Source organism: Ceratotherium simum, chromosome 26 (assembly GCF_057802395.1).
Source record: "Ceratotherium simum simum isolate JZ-2026a chromosome 26, ASM5780239v1, whole genome shotgun sequence".
Classification (NCBI taxonomy): Eukaryota; Metazoa; Chordata; class Mammalia; order Perissodactyla; family Rhinocerotidae; genus Ceratotherium; species Ceratotherium simum.
In genome coordinates, this window is record NC_141925.1 from 2,349,039 (window position 1) to 2,364,525 (window position 15,487).

The following is a 15,487-nucleotide window of genomic DNA, read 5'->3' on the forward strand; positions in this document are numbered from 1 at the left end:
AAGAAAAAGTAGAGTTGCAGACTAACATTACAACAATACTAGCTTTTATAATTGTCCGTGTATTTACCTTTGTGAGAGATCTTTATTATTTTGCTCTATATGTCCTAATATAGTCAATGTCCACTATATATTATTAAATGAAACAAGCAAGTTGGAAAAGATAATGCGTAGTATCATTCCACTTGTATTTTGAAAGATTATATCTGTAAATTATGGAAGGGTTGTACACAAAACTGTAACAATAGTTTTGGGGAGTAGAGAAGTACCTTTACTTTCTACCTCTCTTTTTTCCAGTGAGTGCATATTTATTGTATAATTTTAAAACACACGTATTTAAAAGAAAAATTTTGTGGCCGGCCTGGTGGCGTAATGGTTAAGTTTGTGTACTCTGCTTTGGCAGCCCGGGGTTCGCCAGTTCTGATCCTGGGCACGGACTTACGCACTGCTCATCAAGCCATGTTGAGGCAGCGTCCCACATAGAACAACTGGAAGGATGTACAACTATGACATACAACTATCTACTGGGGCTTTGGGGAGAAAAAAGGGAATAAAAAGGAGGAAGATTGGCAACAGATGTTAGCTCAGTGCCAGTCTTCCTCAAAAAAAAAAACAGAAAAAAAAAATTTTAAGGCAAATCAGATTAAAAACAGGAGAATAGAGGCTCCTGAGTGTTTTTGTATGAGTCATCAGTTGAAGTTGCAGGGTGATTAATGATTGATAGAAGAGCCAAATATAAATATTTTGCATTTCAAATAACTGTCATATGGACAAGGAGAAGTCTTTTACTTTACTGCATTATTTTTACAGAACATTGGTTATAGCAAGGAAAACAAAATACTATTCATGTTTACCATCTGCTGGAATGTGGTAATAGCAAGTGATGACAATAATGCTTCTTTTACATGATATTTGTTATAATAGGAATTTACCTACTATATGTAAAAGGTGAGCAAAACCTTGGAATATCACCCAAAGTTTGATAACATCTGTTTATCCCATTGTAGCAGAAGGATATACAGTCCAGAAGAACATCTACGCCTGGGAGTCTCTGGGGATAGGGAAGTATCTGACAGCCCTCGCCATCTTGGGACCTGTGCACATTATCCTGCTTTTCCTCGTTGAAACCAATGTCTTGTGGGTACTGAAAGCCAGGTTTTCTGGCTTCTACAAGAAGCAAAAATTGGTGAGTGGGTCAGAGTATAACTCTCTAAGGACAGGTCAAGGGGCTGGCTCCATACCTTCCTTCCTGTGGTCTGTAGTGGCCTTGATGCTCAGCATCCGAGGGAGCCTGGAGACCATCTAATCTATCCTGAAGGCAGAGAGGTGACAGCTCATGCCCAGGACCCCCAGGGACCTGGTGGGAGAGGGAGGAAGAGTTTTGGCTTGGCTCCTGTGACTCTAGTCAGCTGAGTAGAAATAAGACCGTAGGTTTCCTAAAATCAGTCTCCTGTCTGGAATACCTCTTCCCCACAGTCATCCAGGAGCCAGATAGGAGAAAGATCTGTTATGTCAGCTCTTGATCTGAATATCTTCCAGAGCTGAAGGCCCCCCAAGGAAACTCTGTCGAAAATGGGATTTCTTATACCTTGACATCCTCAGGCTTCAAGTCTTTTAATTTTCCTCAAAAGCCAATGCCTTGTGAAGTTGCCATGTCCACCAGATCCTGGTCATGTCAATATGCATTCAGTCTTGAATAGCTGTAGTTGCCCCTGAGAAAGACATGGCTGTGTGTGAATGAGAACCGAGGTCAGCTGGGGCATCTTCAAGGCTTTCCCAGGGAGGACCCAGTGCCTGCGGTTCCCTCCGTCTGTATCTCCTACCCTCACAAAAGCAGTTACACTTTCCTTCCTTGTCTCGGACAAGCAGATAGTGTTGCACAGCGAAGTGTTGGTGCCTGCAGACCAAGATGTGGAAGAGGAGGCGAAAATGATTGAGACTTATTTGGAAACGTTGTGTGAGAAGAACCCACTGGTTCTTAAAGAAGTGTCAAAGGTAAAGTCAGATGTAGCTTAAAAAACAAAGACCATTACTCTTGTGGGCCCTTTGCATAAGGAAGCAGCCGCCAGAGGGCTCCAGGCTCTGCCTGCTGGCTTGGAGTACTGGCAAAGGATTCAGGTGAGTTTCAGGGGAGACACTTGGAGGGAGGTTTCCTCTGTGAATGAATCACGTCTGAGTTTGTTCGTGTGTCCAAAGACAGAAGTAAGCACCTCAGCCCTCCATTGTCTTTTCTGGGGTCCCCTGTAAGAGAAGAGGGCCTGGGATGGGAGGGGCACCAAAGCCACGAACCCCAGGAAGCAAGGATGCCTCGAAGTTTGGACATGACTAGTTGAATCTCTCCTGGATCTGGAAGACAGTTTGTGGAGGAGCCAAGGTGGGGGAAAAGGCTCCGAAAGCTTAAACCAAACGTGGTTAGTCTCCCTGAGAGCCCCAGCCAGAATTTTATTGACTCTTCAAACATCCAGGAACTTTGTAACATTTTCCCCAAGTCTGTTAGTCTTATTCTTTGTTTTGCTACAGTTACTGGTGGTTAAAAAAAACAATAACTCAGGCAATGTCAAAGGGGTTTTGTTTGCTTCAAGGATGGAAGGGAAGAGGCTTATCTCAAAGAACTAGGTTCTCAGTTTGCATGGACAGAAGGAGGAGAGAAAACCTCACTAACCGTGCTGGGAACAGCAGCTGGAGAAGAGGGCAAACTCTAGCCTGGGTACATCAGAGCCTGGTTAGGACCTGTCCCAGAACCCGTGTGTGAGGAGCACAGGGTAGCTGCAGACTGCTGACTCCAGGCCTCCTCACGGTACATCTTCTGTCTTGGGTATCTCAGGTCTATGTCAAGAAGGTGCCCCCACTGGCTGTGAACAAGATCTCCTTCACTGTTCAAGCAGAGGAATGCTTTGGCCTTCTTGGCGTCAATGGAGCTGGGAAAACTTCCATTTTCAAAATGCTGACCGGGGAAGAGCCCATCACCTCTGGGAATGCTTTTGTCAAGGGCCTCTGCCTCAGCTCTAACTTGGGGAAGGTAGGGTGTGACCCGGGACGAAGGAGGCACCACCCTGGGGATGGGGTGGGTATGTCGGGAAGAAGGGACACTGAAATACACCTGGGAGTGTTACACCAGGTTGGGGAAAAGGAACTGGAGTGGACTTGATCTTTGAAAATTCCATGTATCAGGTTCATCTGTGACTCCCAAATCCATAGCTCCATCTCGGACCTCTTCTCTGAGCACCAGATCGTATGTTGAGCTGCTCGCTCAACATTGCCTCTTAAATGTCCCACAGGCACCTGAAACTCAATGGACCCCTAAAGCCATCAGCTGCCCCCAAACCCCCAACCTCTTCCCCACTGTGCTTCCTGGGGGAGTAAGGAGCACACATCTACCACTGTGCAAGGCACCACCCAAGATGTCTAGTTGGCAACCATGGTCCATGGGTGTTCCCTCCCAGATAGCCCTGGAATCTGTTCTCCCTGGCTCCTTTCCCACTGCAGTCACCCTAGCTGAGGCTGTTCCTAATTTTCAGACCTTGTCTTCTTGCCTTCTCTGCAGCATTTCATAATGCTGACCTTTCCCTCCTTCAAATTCTAGTCTTTCTTCATTTACTTCTATAGCTTCCCCTGTCTTCCGGCTCTTCTCTATCACTAACACTTCTTTCTCAGGCTCCTTTGGTAGACCTTCTTCATCTAGCCCATTAGATTGTGGTGTTCTTCAGGGCTGCGACATCAGTCCACTGTCTTTCTCAATCTACACACACTGTCCCTGCCTGAGCTTGTTCATTACTCTGACTCCCATTATATTCTGTTTGCTGATGTCTCCCCAGTAGCCACATCCCCAGCTCAAGCCCATTCCTGTGCTTCAGACCTGCAGAAACATATCTCCTAGATGGCCTCACTCAGATATCTCACATTTTAAACTTGAACTTATTATCTATCCCTCAAACCTGACCTTCTTGCAGTCTCTACTTCAATTATTGGCACCAATTCAATGAAACAATTTTTGAATGCCTGATATGTACCAACGATTGTGCTAGGCCTAGTGGTTCTCACTTGCAAGGAGGTTGTGATCATGTGAACGAGCCATTGCCATGCAGTGAGGTAAGTGTAATAACAGAGGTTGTGGTCAGTATACAGTGGATTCAATGAGAGGCATATGAAGAGACCAAACTACAGAGCATAATCAAAGTTGTACCATTCACAGCATGAACCATACTATTGCTAAGAAGTTTATCAAACCAGCTGCAATGTCCATGACTGAAATAACGTTCAGAGAGAAAGCACAAGAACCTACGCAGGCTAGTTACAGAATCCAAGCTCTTAATTACCACTCTGTATCATCTTTTGGTATACATAGCTTTGTTGAACAATTGTAATCAATGTAAGCCTCTCATGGCTATGAAACATTTACTATTAATTGTAAATTTTTATTATTTTAAAAATTATCGATAAGGCTTCTAGTAATGGCAAATTAGGCGACTTGGGCCCCCTTCCTGGTGATAATAACTAGAAAAATTTTTTAAACCAAATTTTAGAAACATCTGTTTGAAGGCTTCAGAGAGCTAACAAGATAGCTTATAGTGAAGACTTATGAGCCAGGAGGTACGAGGGGACAGAGGCCCAGGGAGATGACCAGTTCAAGCCTGGGTGGCTGAGAGCTGAGTGTTGCTCTTGATGCTAAAGTGACAGGCACTGGAGTTCAGGGTGAACCCCCTGGGCAGGGGGATGCCTGGTGAATGCATCCTTTCTTTGAGTTGGGACTCTGAAGGGCTGCACCCCAGGTGTAGGGATGAACTATACTTAGCCAAGCTCATACAAAGACTGCACAACAGCTTGGACTCATATCAGTCCCTAAAATGGGATTGATTGACCCTAAACCACTAATGCTTCCAGGAACCTGGCAAAAGCAAATGTAAATCTCCTCTGGTGGAAGATGATATCATCCTAGGCTCAGATGATTTCTACAAACAATTTTACAATGAAATAGTTGCTAGACAATAAAAAATAACCAGGTACATGTACATAAAAGACAACCCCCCCCAAAAAATAATTTAGAATGAATCGCAGAGAGTCAAAACGGTAGAAAATATACAAAAGTAGGTAAGAAGTTTTGTGGTATACCTTCAAGACAGCCCCTAGTAATCCCCCTCCTGGTATTCACACCCTTGAGTAGTCCCCTCCCATATTGCACCAGAGTTGGTCTGTGTGACTAACAGAATACTGTAGAAGAGATAGTATGTCACTTCTGAGACTGGGTTATAAACGACACTGCAACTTCTGTTTTGGGTACACTCTGTTCCTCACATCACTCACTCTGGGAAAAGCTAACTGCCATGTCATGAAGACTCAGGTAGCCCTGTGGAGGTGCCCATGCGGTGAGGAACAGTCAGTGAGGATCTGAGGCCTGCCAACAACTACATGAGTGAGCTTGGAAGCAGATCCTCCAGCATTCAAATAACTTTAGGCACAGCTGAGAGGTTCTACATGAGTGAGCTTGGAAGCAGATCCTCCAGCATTCAAATGACTTTAGGCACAGCTGAGAGGTTAAGAGCAACCTCATGAGAGACCCTGGCCAGAACCACCCAGTTAAGCTGCTCCCATATTCCTGATCTGACCCACAGAAACCATGAAATAATAAATTACACCTAAATTTTGGAGTAATTTGTTATGCAACAATATGTAACTAATTGGAGACAGAGGACACAGTGAGAAGGTTTAATATATGTATAATTGAAGTCCCAGAGGAAAGGAGACAAATATGAAGCAAAGCTGTATTTGAAAAATTAATGGCTATAACTTTCTAAAATTTATGAAAGACATCAAATTACAAATAAATAAAGCCCCATTACCCTAAGCAGGATACATTAAAAGAAATAAATACCTTGGAACATTATGGTAAAACTGCTAAAAAATAAACCAAAAAGAAAATCTTAAAAGGACCCACCTTCAAAGGAGCAACAATTAGATTTTCAGCTGACTTCTTAACAGAAACAATAGAGGCCAAAAGGCAGTAGAATGGCACATCATAAGTGGCATAAGAGATAACCAACCTAGAATAATTTGTCCAGTAAAACTATACTGTAAAAAGAAGGTATAAAAAAATAGATTTTCAGATAAACAAAAACTGGGAGAATTGATCACCAGCAGATATGCACAAAAGAAATAATAAAGAGTAATCCTAGGGCCGGCCTGGTTAAGTTCGCATGCTCTGCTTTGCCAGCCCAGGGTTCGCAGGTTCAGATCCTGGGCGCGGGCCGATGCACTGTTTGTCAAGCCATGCTGTGGCAGCGTCCCATGTAAAGTAGAGGAAGATGGGCATGGATGTTAGCCCAGGGCCAATCTTCCTCAGCAAAAAAGAAGAGGATTGGCAAAAACAAAAAAAAGAATAATCCTCAGGCAGAAGGAAAATAATCCCTGATGGAAGCTCAAAGATGCAGAAAGAAATGAAGAGCAATAAAAAAGGTAAATGTGTGAGTTTTGACTAAATAAAGCTATAATAATAATGTCTTGTAAGGTTTAAAATACATATAAAATTAAAATATATGACAGTAATGGTTTTAAGTCAGGAGGGGGTAAATGAAGTTAAAGTATTTTAAGGTCCTCACTTTGCTCATGAAGAAAGTAAAATTCCAGTTAATACTATACATTGCTAACTCAAGGATGTATGTTTTAGTCTCTAAGAGAACAACCAAAAGAATGGGAGGAGAGATATATATATACCTTGTAGGCCAAGAGAGGGAGACAATAGAAAAATGAAAAAAATAATCAATGTGACAGAAGACAAGAAGTGAGAGGGAAAAAGAAACATAGAACATATGGGACAAATAGCCCTGAATAAGATGGTAGATTTAAATCCAAATATATCAGTAATTACATTAAATATAAATGGACTAAATATTCCAATTAAAAGATTAAGATTATCAGAGAAGATACTCAAAAAGTTAAACATAGAGTTACTGTATGACCTAGCAATTCCATTCCTAGGTGTATACCTAAAAGAACTGAAAACCAACATCCACACAAAAAACTTGTACATGAGCGTTCATAGCAGCATTATTCGTAATAGCCAAAAGGTGGAAACAACCCAAATGTTCATCATCAACAAAATGTGATCTGTCCATACAATGGAATATTATTCAACCATAAAAAGGAATGAAGTAATGATACATGCCACCATGCAGATGGACCTCTAACATGTTACGTTAAGTGAAAGAAGCCAGTCACAAAAGGCCACATATTATACGATTCCATGTATATGAAATGTCCAGAATAGGCAAATCTATAGAGACAGTAAGTAGATTAGTAGTTGCTAGGGGCTGGAAGTATTGGGGGAAATGGGGAGTAACTGTTAATGGATATGGGGTTTCTTTTGGGGTGATGAAATGTTCTAAGATTGATTGTGATGATAGATCCACCATTCTAAATATGCTAAAAAGCATTGAACTGTACACATTCAATGGGTGAATGTGGTAAATGAGTGAATCGTATGGTATGTAAATTATATCTCAGTAAAGCTATTATAAAAAAGAAGGAATGAATGAACGAATGAACAAGTGAAGGAATGAAAGAAAAGAAAAAAGAGGACAAAGGCAGGTGGTCCTGGGCAGATCCTCCATCAGCCTTATTATCATCAGTCATCCATCCAACAGCCATTTACTGAGGCTCATATGGAAGAAGGTATGAATCTATTCCATAAACTCAGATGATAAGAAATGTTACATTTCTTTATATTATTTAAAATTAAATGACATCCACCTGTAAGGCCCTTATCCCACCCAGCTGGCAAGAAATTGGATTTCAGTCTTCCTGGAACCCATCTGCACATTACCTCCCGGCAGTCTGTGAAAATTCATAGTTAGAAATATGGGGGGCCAGCCCCATGGCATAGTGGTTAAGTGCACACGCTCCGCTGCTGGCGGCCCGGGTTCGGATCCCAGGCACGCACTGACGCACTGCTTGTCAGGCCATGCTATGGCAGCGTCCCACATAAAGTGGAGGAAGATTGGCATGGATGTTAGCTCAGGGCCAGTCTTCCTCGGCAAAAAGAGGAGGATTGGCATGGATGTTAGCTCAGGGCTGATCTTCCTCACAAAAAAAAAAAAGAAAAGAAATATGGAATTTAAGTATAGTTAAACCTGCTCCTCCGCTTCTGTGTTTTCTCCTAGAAATCTCACATGAATTAGTCTCATTAGCAAACTCTAACAAAGCTGCATCCTTGCTCTTTCTCTTTGTGAGCTTTCTGCTCACCACCCTTTGTCTGTACAAGTATTTTTAAGCATTCTTTCACATTTCCTAAAATACATTCTTATCAGAATCTGCTGATATTCCAAAAATAAACAGTGACTTCTGAGAATCCACATGCATTTCTGTCAGAGTCACTCAGGGCCTCAGAATTATTTGGCTCCACTGTGGGGTTGTCATTGGTCCATGGTGCCACTATGTGCTAAACAGGGCTCCTTGACCATCCTAGATGAGCCACCATGGCAACAGGTTTACTCCAAACTCAGGTGTGTAAGAAACATCACATTTCTTCATTTCTTTGAGTCAAATCGCAACATTTTCAAACCTTCTATCCAAAAGTTGCTTCAAGCAATAGGAAACCTGTATAGACCAAGACTGTAGATAAAATTGAAATAATGGTCAAAGATCTACTCCTTCTTACAAAAGTCTAGGCTGAAAGGGATTGATGGTCAAGTCTACCAACCACCACCAGACAGATCATTTCTTTCTTGTATAATCCCTTCAGAAGCTTGGGAGAGAAGATGGAGTGCTACCCAATTCATAAGTGATAGTAAAACCAGTCAAGGACAGTACCCAAAATGAGCCAGAGGCCAGTTTCATGTAGGAACATAAATACCCTAAATAAGATATTAACAGTACAACTTCAGCAGGATACTGAAAGAATAAAAATTATGATCAAGTCAGGTTTATCCCAGAAATGTAAGTAAGGTTCAACAGTAGAAAATCCACCAAAATAAATCACTACCTTAATAGATGAAAGGAGAAAAATATTTATCAATAGATGCTGAAAAAGCATTTGATAAAAACTCAGTATCACTCATGATTTTTTTGTGTGTGTGTGAGGAAGATCAGCCCTGAGCTAACATCTGCCGATCCTCCTCTTTTTTTTTTTTTTTTTTTTTGCTGAGGAAGACTGGCCCTGGGCTAACATCCATGCCCATCTTCCTCTACTTTATGTGGGATGCCGCCACAGCATGGCTTGACAAGTGGTGCATCGGTGCGCGCGCGGGATCTGAACTGGCGAACCCCGGGCCGCCACAGCCGAGCGTGCGCACTGAACTGCTTGCGCCACCAGGCCAGCCCCAGTATCACTCATGATTTTAAAAATTTTTTAGCAAACTAGAAATAGAAGAAACATTAGGTTGAAATCACTTGATAAAGGCAATCTACCAGAAATCATCATATTTAATAGTGAAATATTTGAAGCATCTTCATTCAAATCATCTGTGTTTTTCTTCTCAGCAGTTCCCTCTGGCCTGGTGATATCTGCCTTCAGGGAAAGCCCCACTCTGGGAATCCAAAGCCCTGCCCTTAGTTGTGTGATGTCCTTGCAAACGTTCTTTGCTAAGCAGACACTCCAGGTGGTTTTCCAGTTTGCACTCTCTCAGAGCCTCCTCACCCTCCAGAGAGTGGAACCCAGAGCTGTCCAGCTGCTTCAGTGGGGAGGAGGAAAAGGGAAGGAAGAACATTGGTTATTTTTCAAAAGTGGTACCCTACCATCTCCATCATCCACTCTGGGGGAGCACTTGAACATGGGCACAAACCAGGGTGGTTTGCTACACGTTGATAATGGCAGAAATTTGGAAAAAACTCATATGTGCCTGAATGTTTTGTAAACAGCTAAGTAAAATCTAGACACTTTCCCTGGATGACTAAGTAGCAGTTAAATTGAGTTAGAGTAGGTCTGTATTTACTGATCGAGGAAGATCTTTAAGACATAATGTTGAGTTAGGAAAGCAAGTTGCAGAATGGTAGATATGGGATATGGCATATGGCATATATGGCAAAAACAACACAAAATTGGTTCTCTATGGGGAACAACAAAAGTCTGGAGGTGCATGCCAATCTGACCACACTGGGCCTGGGGCAGGCCCCTGATGAGAGATTCTAGTAGCCTTTCATGACTATTTTACAAAGAAAACCAATTCATGGATTACATGTCTAATAGAAAACATTTTTATTTTATTTTATTTATTTATTTATTTATTTATTTATTTATTTGTGAGGACAATCAGCCCTGAGCTAACATCTATGCCAATCCTCCTCCACTTTATGTGGGACGCCGCCACAGCATGGCCGTGAGCTAACATCCAGGCCCATCTTCCTCCACTTTATGTGGGACGCCGCCACAGCATGGCCTGACAAGCAGTGTGTCTGTGTGTGCTCGGGATCCGAAAACATTTTTAAAGGGGAAAAAAATAAAGCGTCTTCTGTTGACCAGACACGTGGAAGGTGACAGAGGTAGGGAGGTGCTGGGTACTCAGGTTTCATGGCAGGCAGGCAGGAGGAAGGGTGCCAAGTGAGTGCTCCAGCCCCATGTGCACCCTTTCACAGACACCACCAGCAAGCACCTCATCCCAGGCTCCCTAATGTCACTGTCATCCCACGTCTGTCCACGTGGCAAATGTGGGTATGCACAGAGCAAAGGCAGGAGCCTAGGCTGGAGCAAGACCAGAGCAGGTGTCCAGGCCCCTGCCCAGTTGGCAATTTTCCTTCTGATGGGCCTCCCTCTCCGGCTGTGTTCCAACCCCAGGTGCGGCAGCGGATCGGCTACTGCCCCCAGTTTGATGCCCTGCTGGACCACATGACGGGCCGGGAGACGCTGGTCATGTACGCCCGGCTCCGGGGCATCCCTGAGCGCCACATCAGTGCCTGCGTGGACCAAATTCTTGATGACTTACTGATGTGCACGTACGCTGACAAGCTGGTGAAGACCTACAGGTGAGATGTGGGGCTCCCTTGGCCCTTCCACCTCCAGTAGTAAGATGTGCTCCAGCTCTTCTCAGTGCTGGGGTGTAGGGCAAGGCCCATCAGCTCTGGACTTGGGGTAGCTGTGCTGTCCGTGCCACTGAGTGGATTAGTAGGGAGGTGGCCTCCCTCATCTGTAAGAATGGTTCAATGGCCTGGATTGTCCCGAGGCTCTGCTTCCTCCTGGCCCTGGGCAGTTATGTGGCTGAGGCAGGCAGAAGGTACCACAAGTGTTATCGTCCTGGCAGGTTAAGGACAACCCTTTCTTTCTGCCACTTCACAAAGGGCTTCTGGTTTTTGGTAGGCCTGCATTTCAAACACACATTACCTTTTCCTGCTGTGTCTAAGACATCTGAGCTGCTGCTGTTTTGCTCAGAAGTCAGAGGGTATTCCTCAGTCTTATGTTACCAGTGATAGTAACCCAACTCCAATTAGCTTAAACAAAGTGAAGCCACACATCACTGGAGTCCCAGGACTCCCCTTGCGTTGTGTGCAGTGCCCCCTGGAGGTTCGCGGCAGTACCCTACTCCCAGGATTGGGAAGTCAGAAGTGCCAAGGGTCAGATTGATGTCCTTGGCTCTTACCTCTCTGTTGACTGTAGTTTCAAGCAAGTTTTTGTGTTTCCTTGCATCTTGTGAAGATTAAATGAGTTAACATGTGCAAAGCTTAGAAAAGTACCTTGTACATTGTAAATGCTATGCGTTCTTTAAAAAAAAGTTAGCTAAAATGGTCCTGTGCCCTTACCCCCAACACCCACAGAAGCCCTCAAAGAAGACTCATTGAAACATGTGTTCACCCTGAACTGATCCCTGTGTCCAGAGGAATGGTTTATATGCTGATTGGACAGCCAAGTTACAATGCAACCCTGGGGGAAGGTGGTGGGCCATGTTACTGAAAGCGCCACCAGCGGGGTATGGAGCACTTTCTGAACAGAGAAAAAGTGTGGGAGGGTTGGACTACTGGAGATTGACAATTGCCATTCATCTCGACATTTTCCTCCTCTGCCCCCAGCGGTGGCAACAAGCGGAAGCTGAGCACCGGCATTGCCCTGCTTGGAGAGCCTGCAGTCATCTTCCTGGACGAGCCATCCACTGGCATGGACCCCGTGGCCCGGCGCCTGCTCTGGGGCGCTGTGGCAAGAGCCCGCGAGTCCGGCAAGGCCATCATCATTACCTCCCATAGGTAGAACCCCAGTCTCTGTGGGTCAGTGGATAGAGGCTGTGGGAGGGGTGGGCTGGGAGAGGCTGGGTGGACAGAAGACCTGTCAGCAGCTGGTACGGTGTCTGTGAGGAGAGTCCCCAGGCTCTGCCATGTAGGCCACACTCTGAGCATGGGAATCAGGAACAGCCTGATCTAGGTATCAACACCTTCCCATCTGCATGAGCCTTTGACATTGGAGGGTAGGCATCAGCATCCCCCAGCCCTGTGTCAGGCCTTCACCCCCTCTCCCCAGCATGGAGGAATGTGAGGCCCTGTGCACTCGGCTGGCCATCATGGTGCAGGGTCAGTTCAAGTGCCTGGGCAGCCCACAGCACCTCAAGAGCAAATTTGGCAGCGGCTATGCCCTGCGGGCCAAGGTCCAGAGCGACAGGCAGCAGGAGGCGCTGGAAGAATTCAAGGCATTCGTGGACGTGACCTTCCCAGGTGTGTGATGCTGCGCAGAGGGCGTCTGTGCCTCACCTCTGCAAGTCCCACATCCCTGACCCCTGGGATGAGGGCCATGATTCCATGGGCCCAGGGCGCCCTTCCCTGGCCCTCACAGGGACATAGTCTCTCCTTTGTGCAGGCAGTGTCCTGGAAGATGAGCACCAAGGGATGGTCCATTACCACCTGCCCAGTGATGACCTCAGCTGGGCGAAGGTGAGCACATATCTGGGCATTAGAGGGAGCACACCTCTGATGTCACCCACTTTCTGGTGTTCTCTTGGGTGGAAGTCACATTCAGTGCTGCTGCAGTTCCTCTCTGATGTCTCTGTGGCAACGTTCACACGGACTTCATAAAACTTAAGATGTTTGAGCTGGAAGGGACCTCAGAGATCAGCCCCTCCTGCCCACTCATGTCACCCAGAGGGGAGCAGGCCCAGAGAGGGGATACCACATGCCCAGGGTCACACAGCAAACCAGGGACCCACCAGGGGCCTCTGCCTTCTGGCACTGTTCCCAGCTAGGGTCCCTTTCCCCAAGATCACAAACAGCTAAATTCCATAGGACTGACTACTTAGGAGGTGCTCTGGGGGTAGCTGAGACAGGGATGGGCCTTTTGGGGGCTTTCCACAACCCCAGAGGACCTCTCCCTTCCACCATCTGCTGCCTCCTCTCCCCTCCACTGTGCCCATTGTCCACAGCAGCCTCCTCCCTTTCCACAGGTGTTTGGCACTCTGGAGCAAGCCAAGAGGAAGTACATGTTGGATGACTACTCAGTCAACCAGATCTCTTTAGAGGACATCTTCTTGAGTTTCACCTGCCCTGTGTCTCCCACCCAAGGGTAAAACAAACAAGGGCAAACAGAGCCAGCAGGCCCCTCGTCACCCCCGCCCCCTCCTTCCCGGCCTCCCTCCCCACTTCCCTCAAAGACTGTCTTGCTGTAATAAAGAGTTCCCAGTGCCAGGTTAGCCCAGGTGCACACAGCCTGTCATGGGCTGTGAGAGGTACAGAGGCAGCTCAGCTCAGGGGCAGAGGGCTGGGGGTGGCTCTCCACCAGATTGAGGCCACTTGCCTTAGAGGCCTGGTGGAAAACCCAGGTGCATTTCAGTGGGAAAAGATGCCCTTGAGTCCCACCTGGGTGGCCTGTGGCTTCACTGAGACCTGGCCTTGGAAGCAGCCTCAGAGAAACATCTGCTGTGTCCTCTCAAGGAACAGTGGTCTGGGGGTGACTATGGTTGTAATGATGCTGTACTTCTGAAAGTAGGAGGAGAGAACAGATTGATGAGTTTGCTAGCCTAAGTTACAATTTTTCCCTTTTTTTTTTTTTTGGTGAAGAAGATTGGCCCTGAGCTAACATCTGTTGCCAATCTTCCTCTTTTTGCTCAAAGAAGATTGTTCTTGAGCTAACATCCGTGCCAATCTTCCTTTATTTTGTATGTGGGACACCAGCCACAGCATGGCTTGATGAGCAGTATGTAGGTCTGCGCATGGGATCCATACCCACGAACTCCAGGCTGCCAAAGCAGAGCACACGAACCCAACCACTATGCCACCAGGCCAACCCCCACAATTTTTCGATATTTAAATATTTGTATTTGTGGTGCTCCATGTGTTCTCTGCCCTGGCCCCTGAAAATATTAGAGGTGAGCCTGCATGTGATCCTACATCAACCCATGAAGTGGACAGGAGTGTTACCCCATGAGTAAGCTGACACTTAGAGAGATTCAGCAACTTTCCACAATCCACAGGTAGCAGAGCCAAGATTCCACTCAGGCAGAGGTTCTCAAAGCGAGGTTCCTGACCAGCAGCATCTGCATCATCCAGAAACTTGTTAGAAATGCAGATTCTTGGGCCCCACCCCAAAACCATAGAATCAGAAATTTTGGGGGTGAGGCCCAGCAATCTGTGTTGTAATGAGCCCCATGTCAATAGGTGCTTCTGATGCAGCTCAGGTGTGAGAACCACTGAGCTAAGGCCTGTGTGCTCCAGACCATCGCACCATCCAGCCTGAGTGTGGATGGATGTGGCTGTGCACTTTTGTCACGAGGACTCTCCTCTGAGATGTGCCCTGTCGAATAGCCTTTCTTGTGGCCAGCCTGGTGGCATAGTAGTTAAGTTCGCGTGCTCCGCTTCGGCGGCCCAGGGTCCACGGGTTCAGTTGCTGGGCACAAACCTACACACCGCTCATCAAGCCATGCTGTGGTGGCATCCCATATAAAAAATAGAGGAAGATTGGCACAGATGTTAGCTCAGGGCCAATCTTCCTTACCAAAATTAAAAAAAAAAAAATAGCCTTTCTCTGTCCAGCGTGGTCACACTGGCCTCTCTAAAAAGCCCCCTCAGCTCCTCCTTTGCAGGTAGTTCTCTCCCTCAGTTCTTAGCCAACCTCTGAGAAAGTGCTGGTGTCTACTGTCCCTGCCCACACTTCCTACCTCCTGTCACCACTCACCCAGAATTACAGTATTGTCACATCCTGGGCTGACACACGTACTGATTTCTCCATCCTTTTTCCATGTGACTGCTCTGTGGCATTTCATACTGTCCCCTGCCCCTTTCTGCTGAGAGCCCCTCCAGTGGCCTCTCCCCGCTGTGTCTGGTTCTCCTCGTCCCTCCATGGCTCCTTCTCTGCCTCCTCTGAAGCCTCCTCTTCCTTTCTCTCTGAATGGTGGGATCCCTCAGAGTCCCAGCCTACTTCACTTTTCCTTACTCTCCCCTCTGCACCCTGCCACCCTTGAATTTCTGTCTCATTCACCCTCAGGCCTTCAACTGCCATCTTATTCCAGCCAGGAGCTTCGTGAACTCCCGACAATCTAGACTTTTCCAATGAGTTCTCTCACCCTCCTGAAGCCCAGTGGGAAATGGGCTGTTC

At 46.1% G+C, this 15,487-nt stretch overlaps 1 protein-coding gene and 1 long non-coding RNA gene across 2 annotated transcripts in view; one reads left to right on the forward strand and one right to left on the reverse strand.

Annotated features, from left to right (window-relative positions):
• LOC101394248 (ATP-binding cassette sub-family A member 17-like) overlaps window positions 1-14,852 on the forward strand; it is a 125,191-nt gene extending 110,339 nt beyond the window's left edge. The window contains 8 exon segments of the mRNA XM_014793402.2: window positions 1,005-1,183; window positions 1,867-1,992; window positions 2,822-3,016; window positions 10,760-10,947; window positions 11,986-12,156; window positions 12,428-12,618; window positions 12,761-12,834; window positions 13,341-14,852. Of these exon segments, the coding sequence (XP_014648888.2) occupies window positions 1,005-1,183; window positions 1,867-1,992; window positions 2,822-3,016; window positions 10,760-10,947; window positions 11,986-12,156; window positions 12,428-12,618; window positions 12,761-12,834; window positions 13,341-13,562 (1,346 nt within the window). The 3' untranslated portion in view covers window positions 13,563-14,852.
• On the reverse strand, window positions 10,160-13,847 carry LOC147913518 (uncharacterized). The gene is made up of 2 exons (XR_015556472.1): window positions 13,753-13,847; window positions 10,160-12,992 (listed from the first exon to the last, which is right to left on the reverse strand). It is a non-coding gene; the product is annotated as an uncharacterized LOC147913518 (long non-coding RNA).
• Window positions 14,853-15,487: the final 635 nt, after the last annotated feature.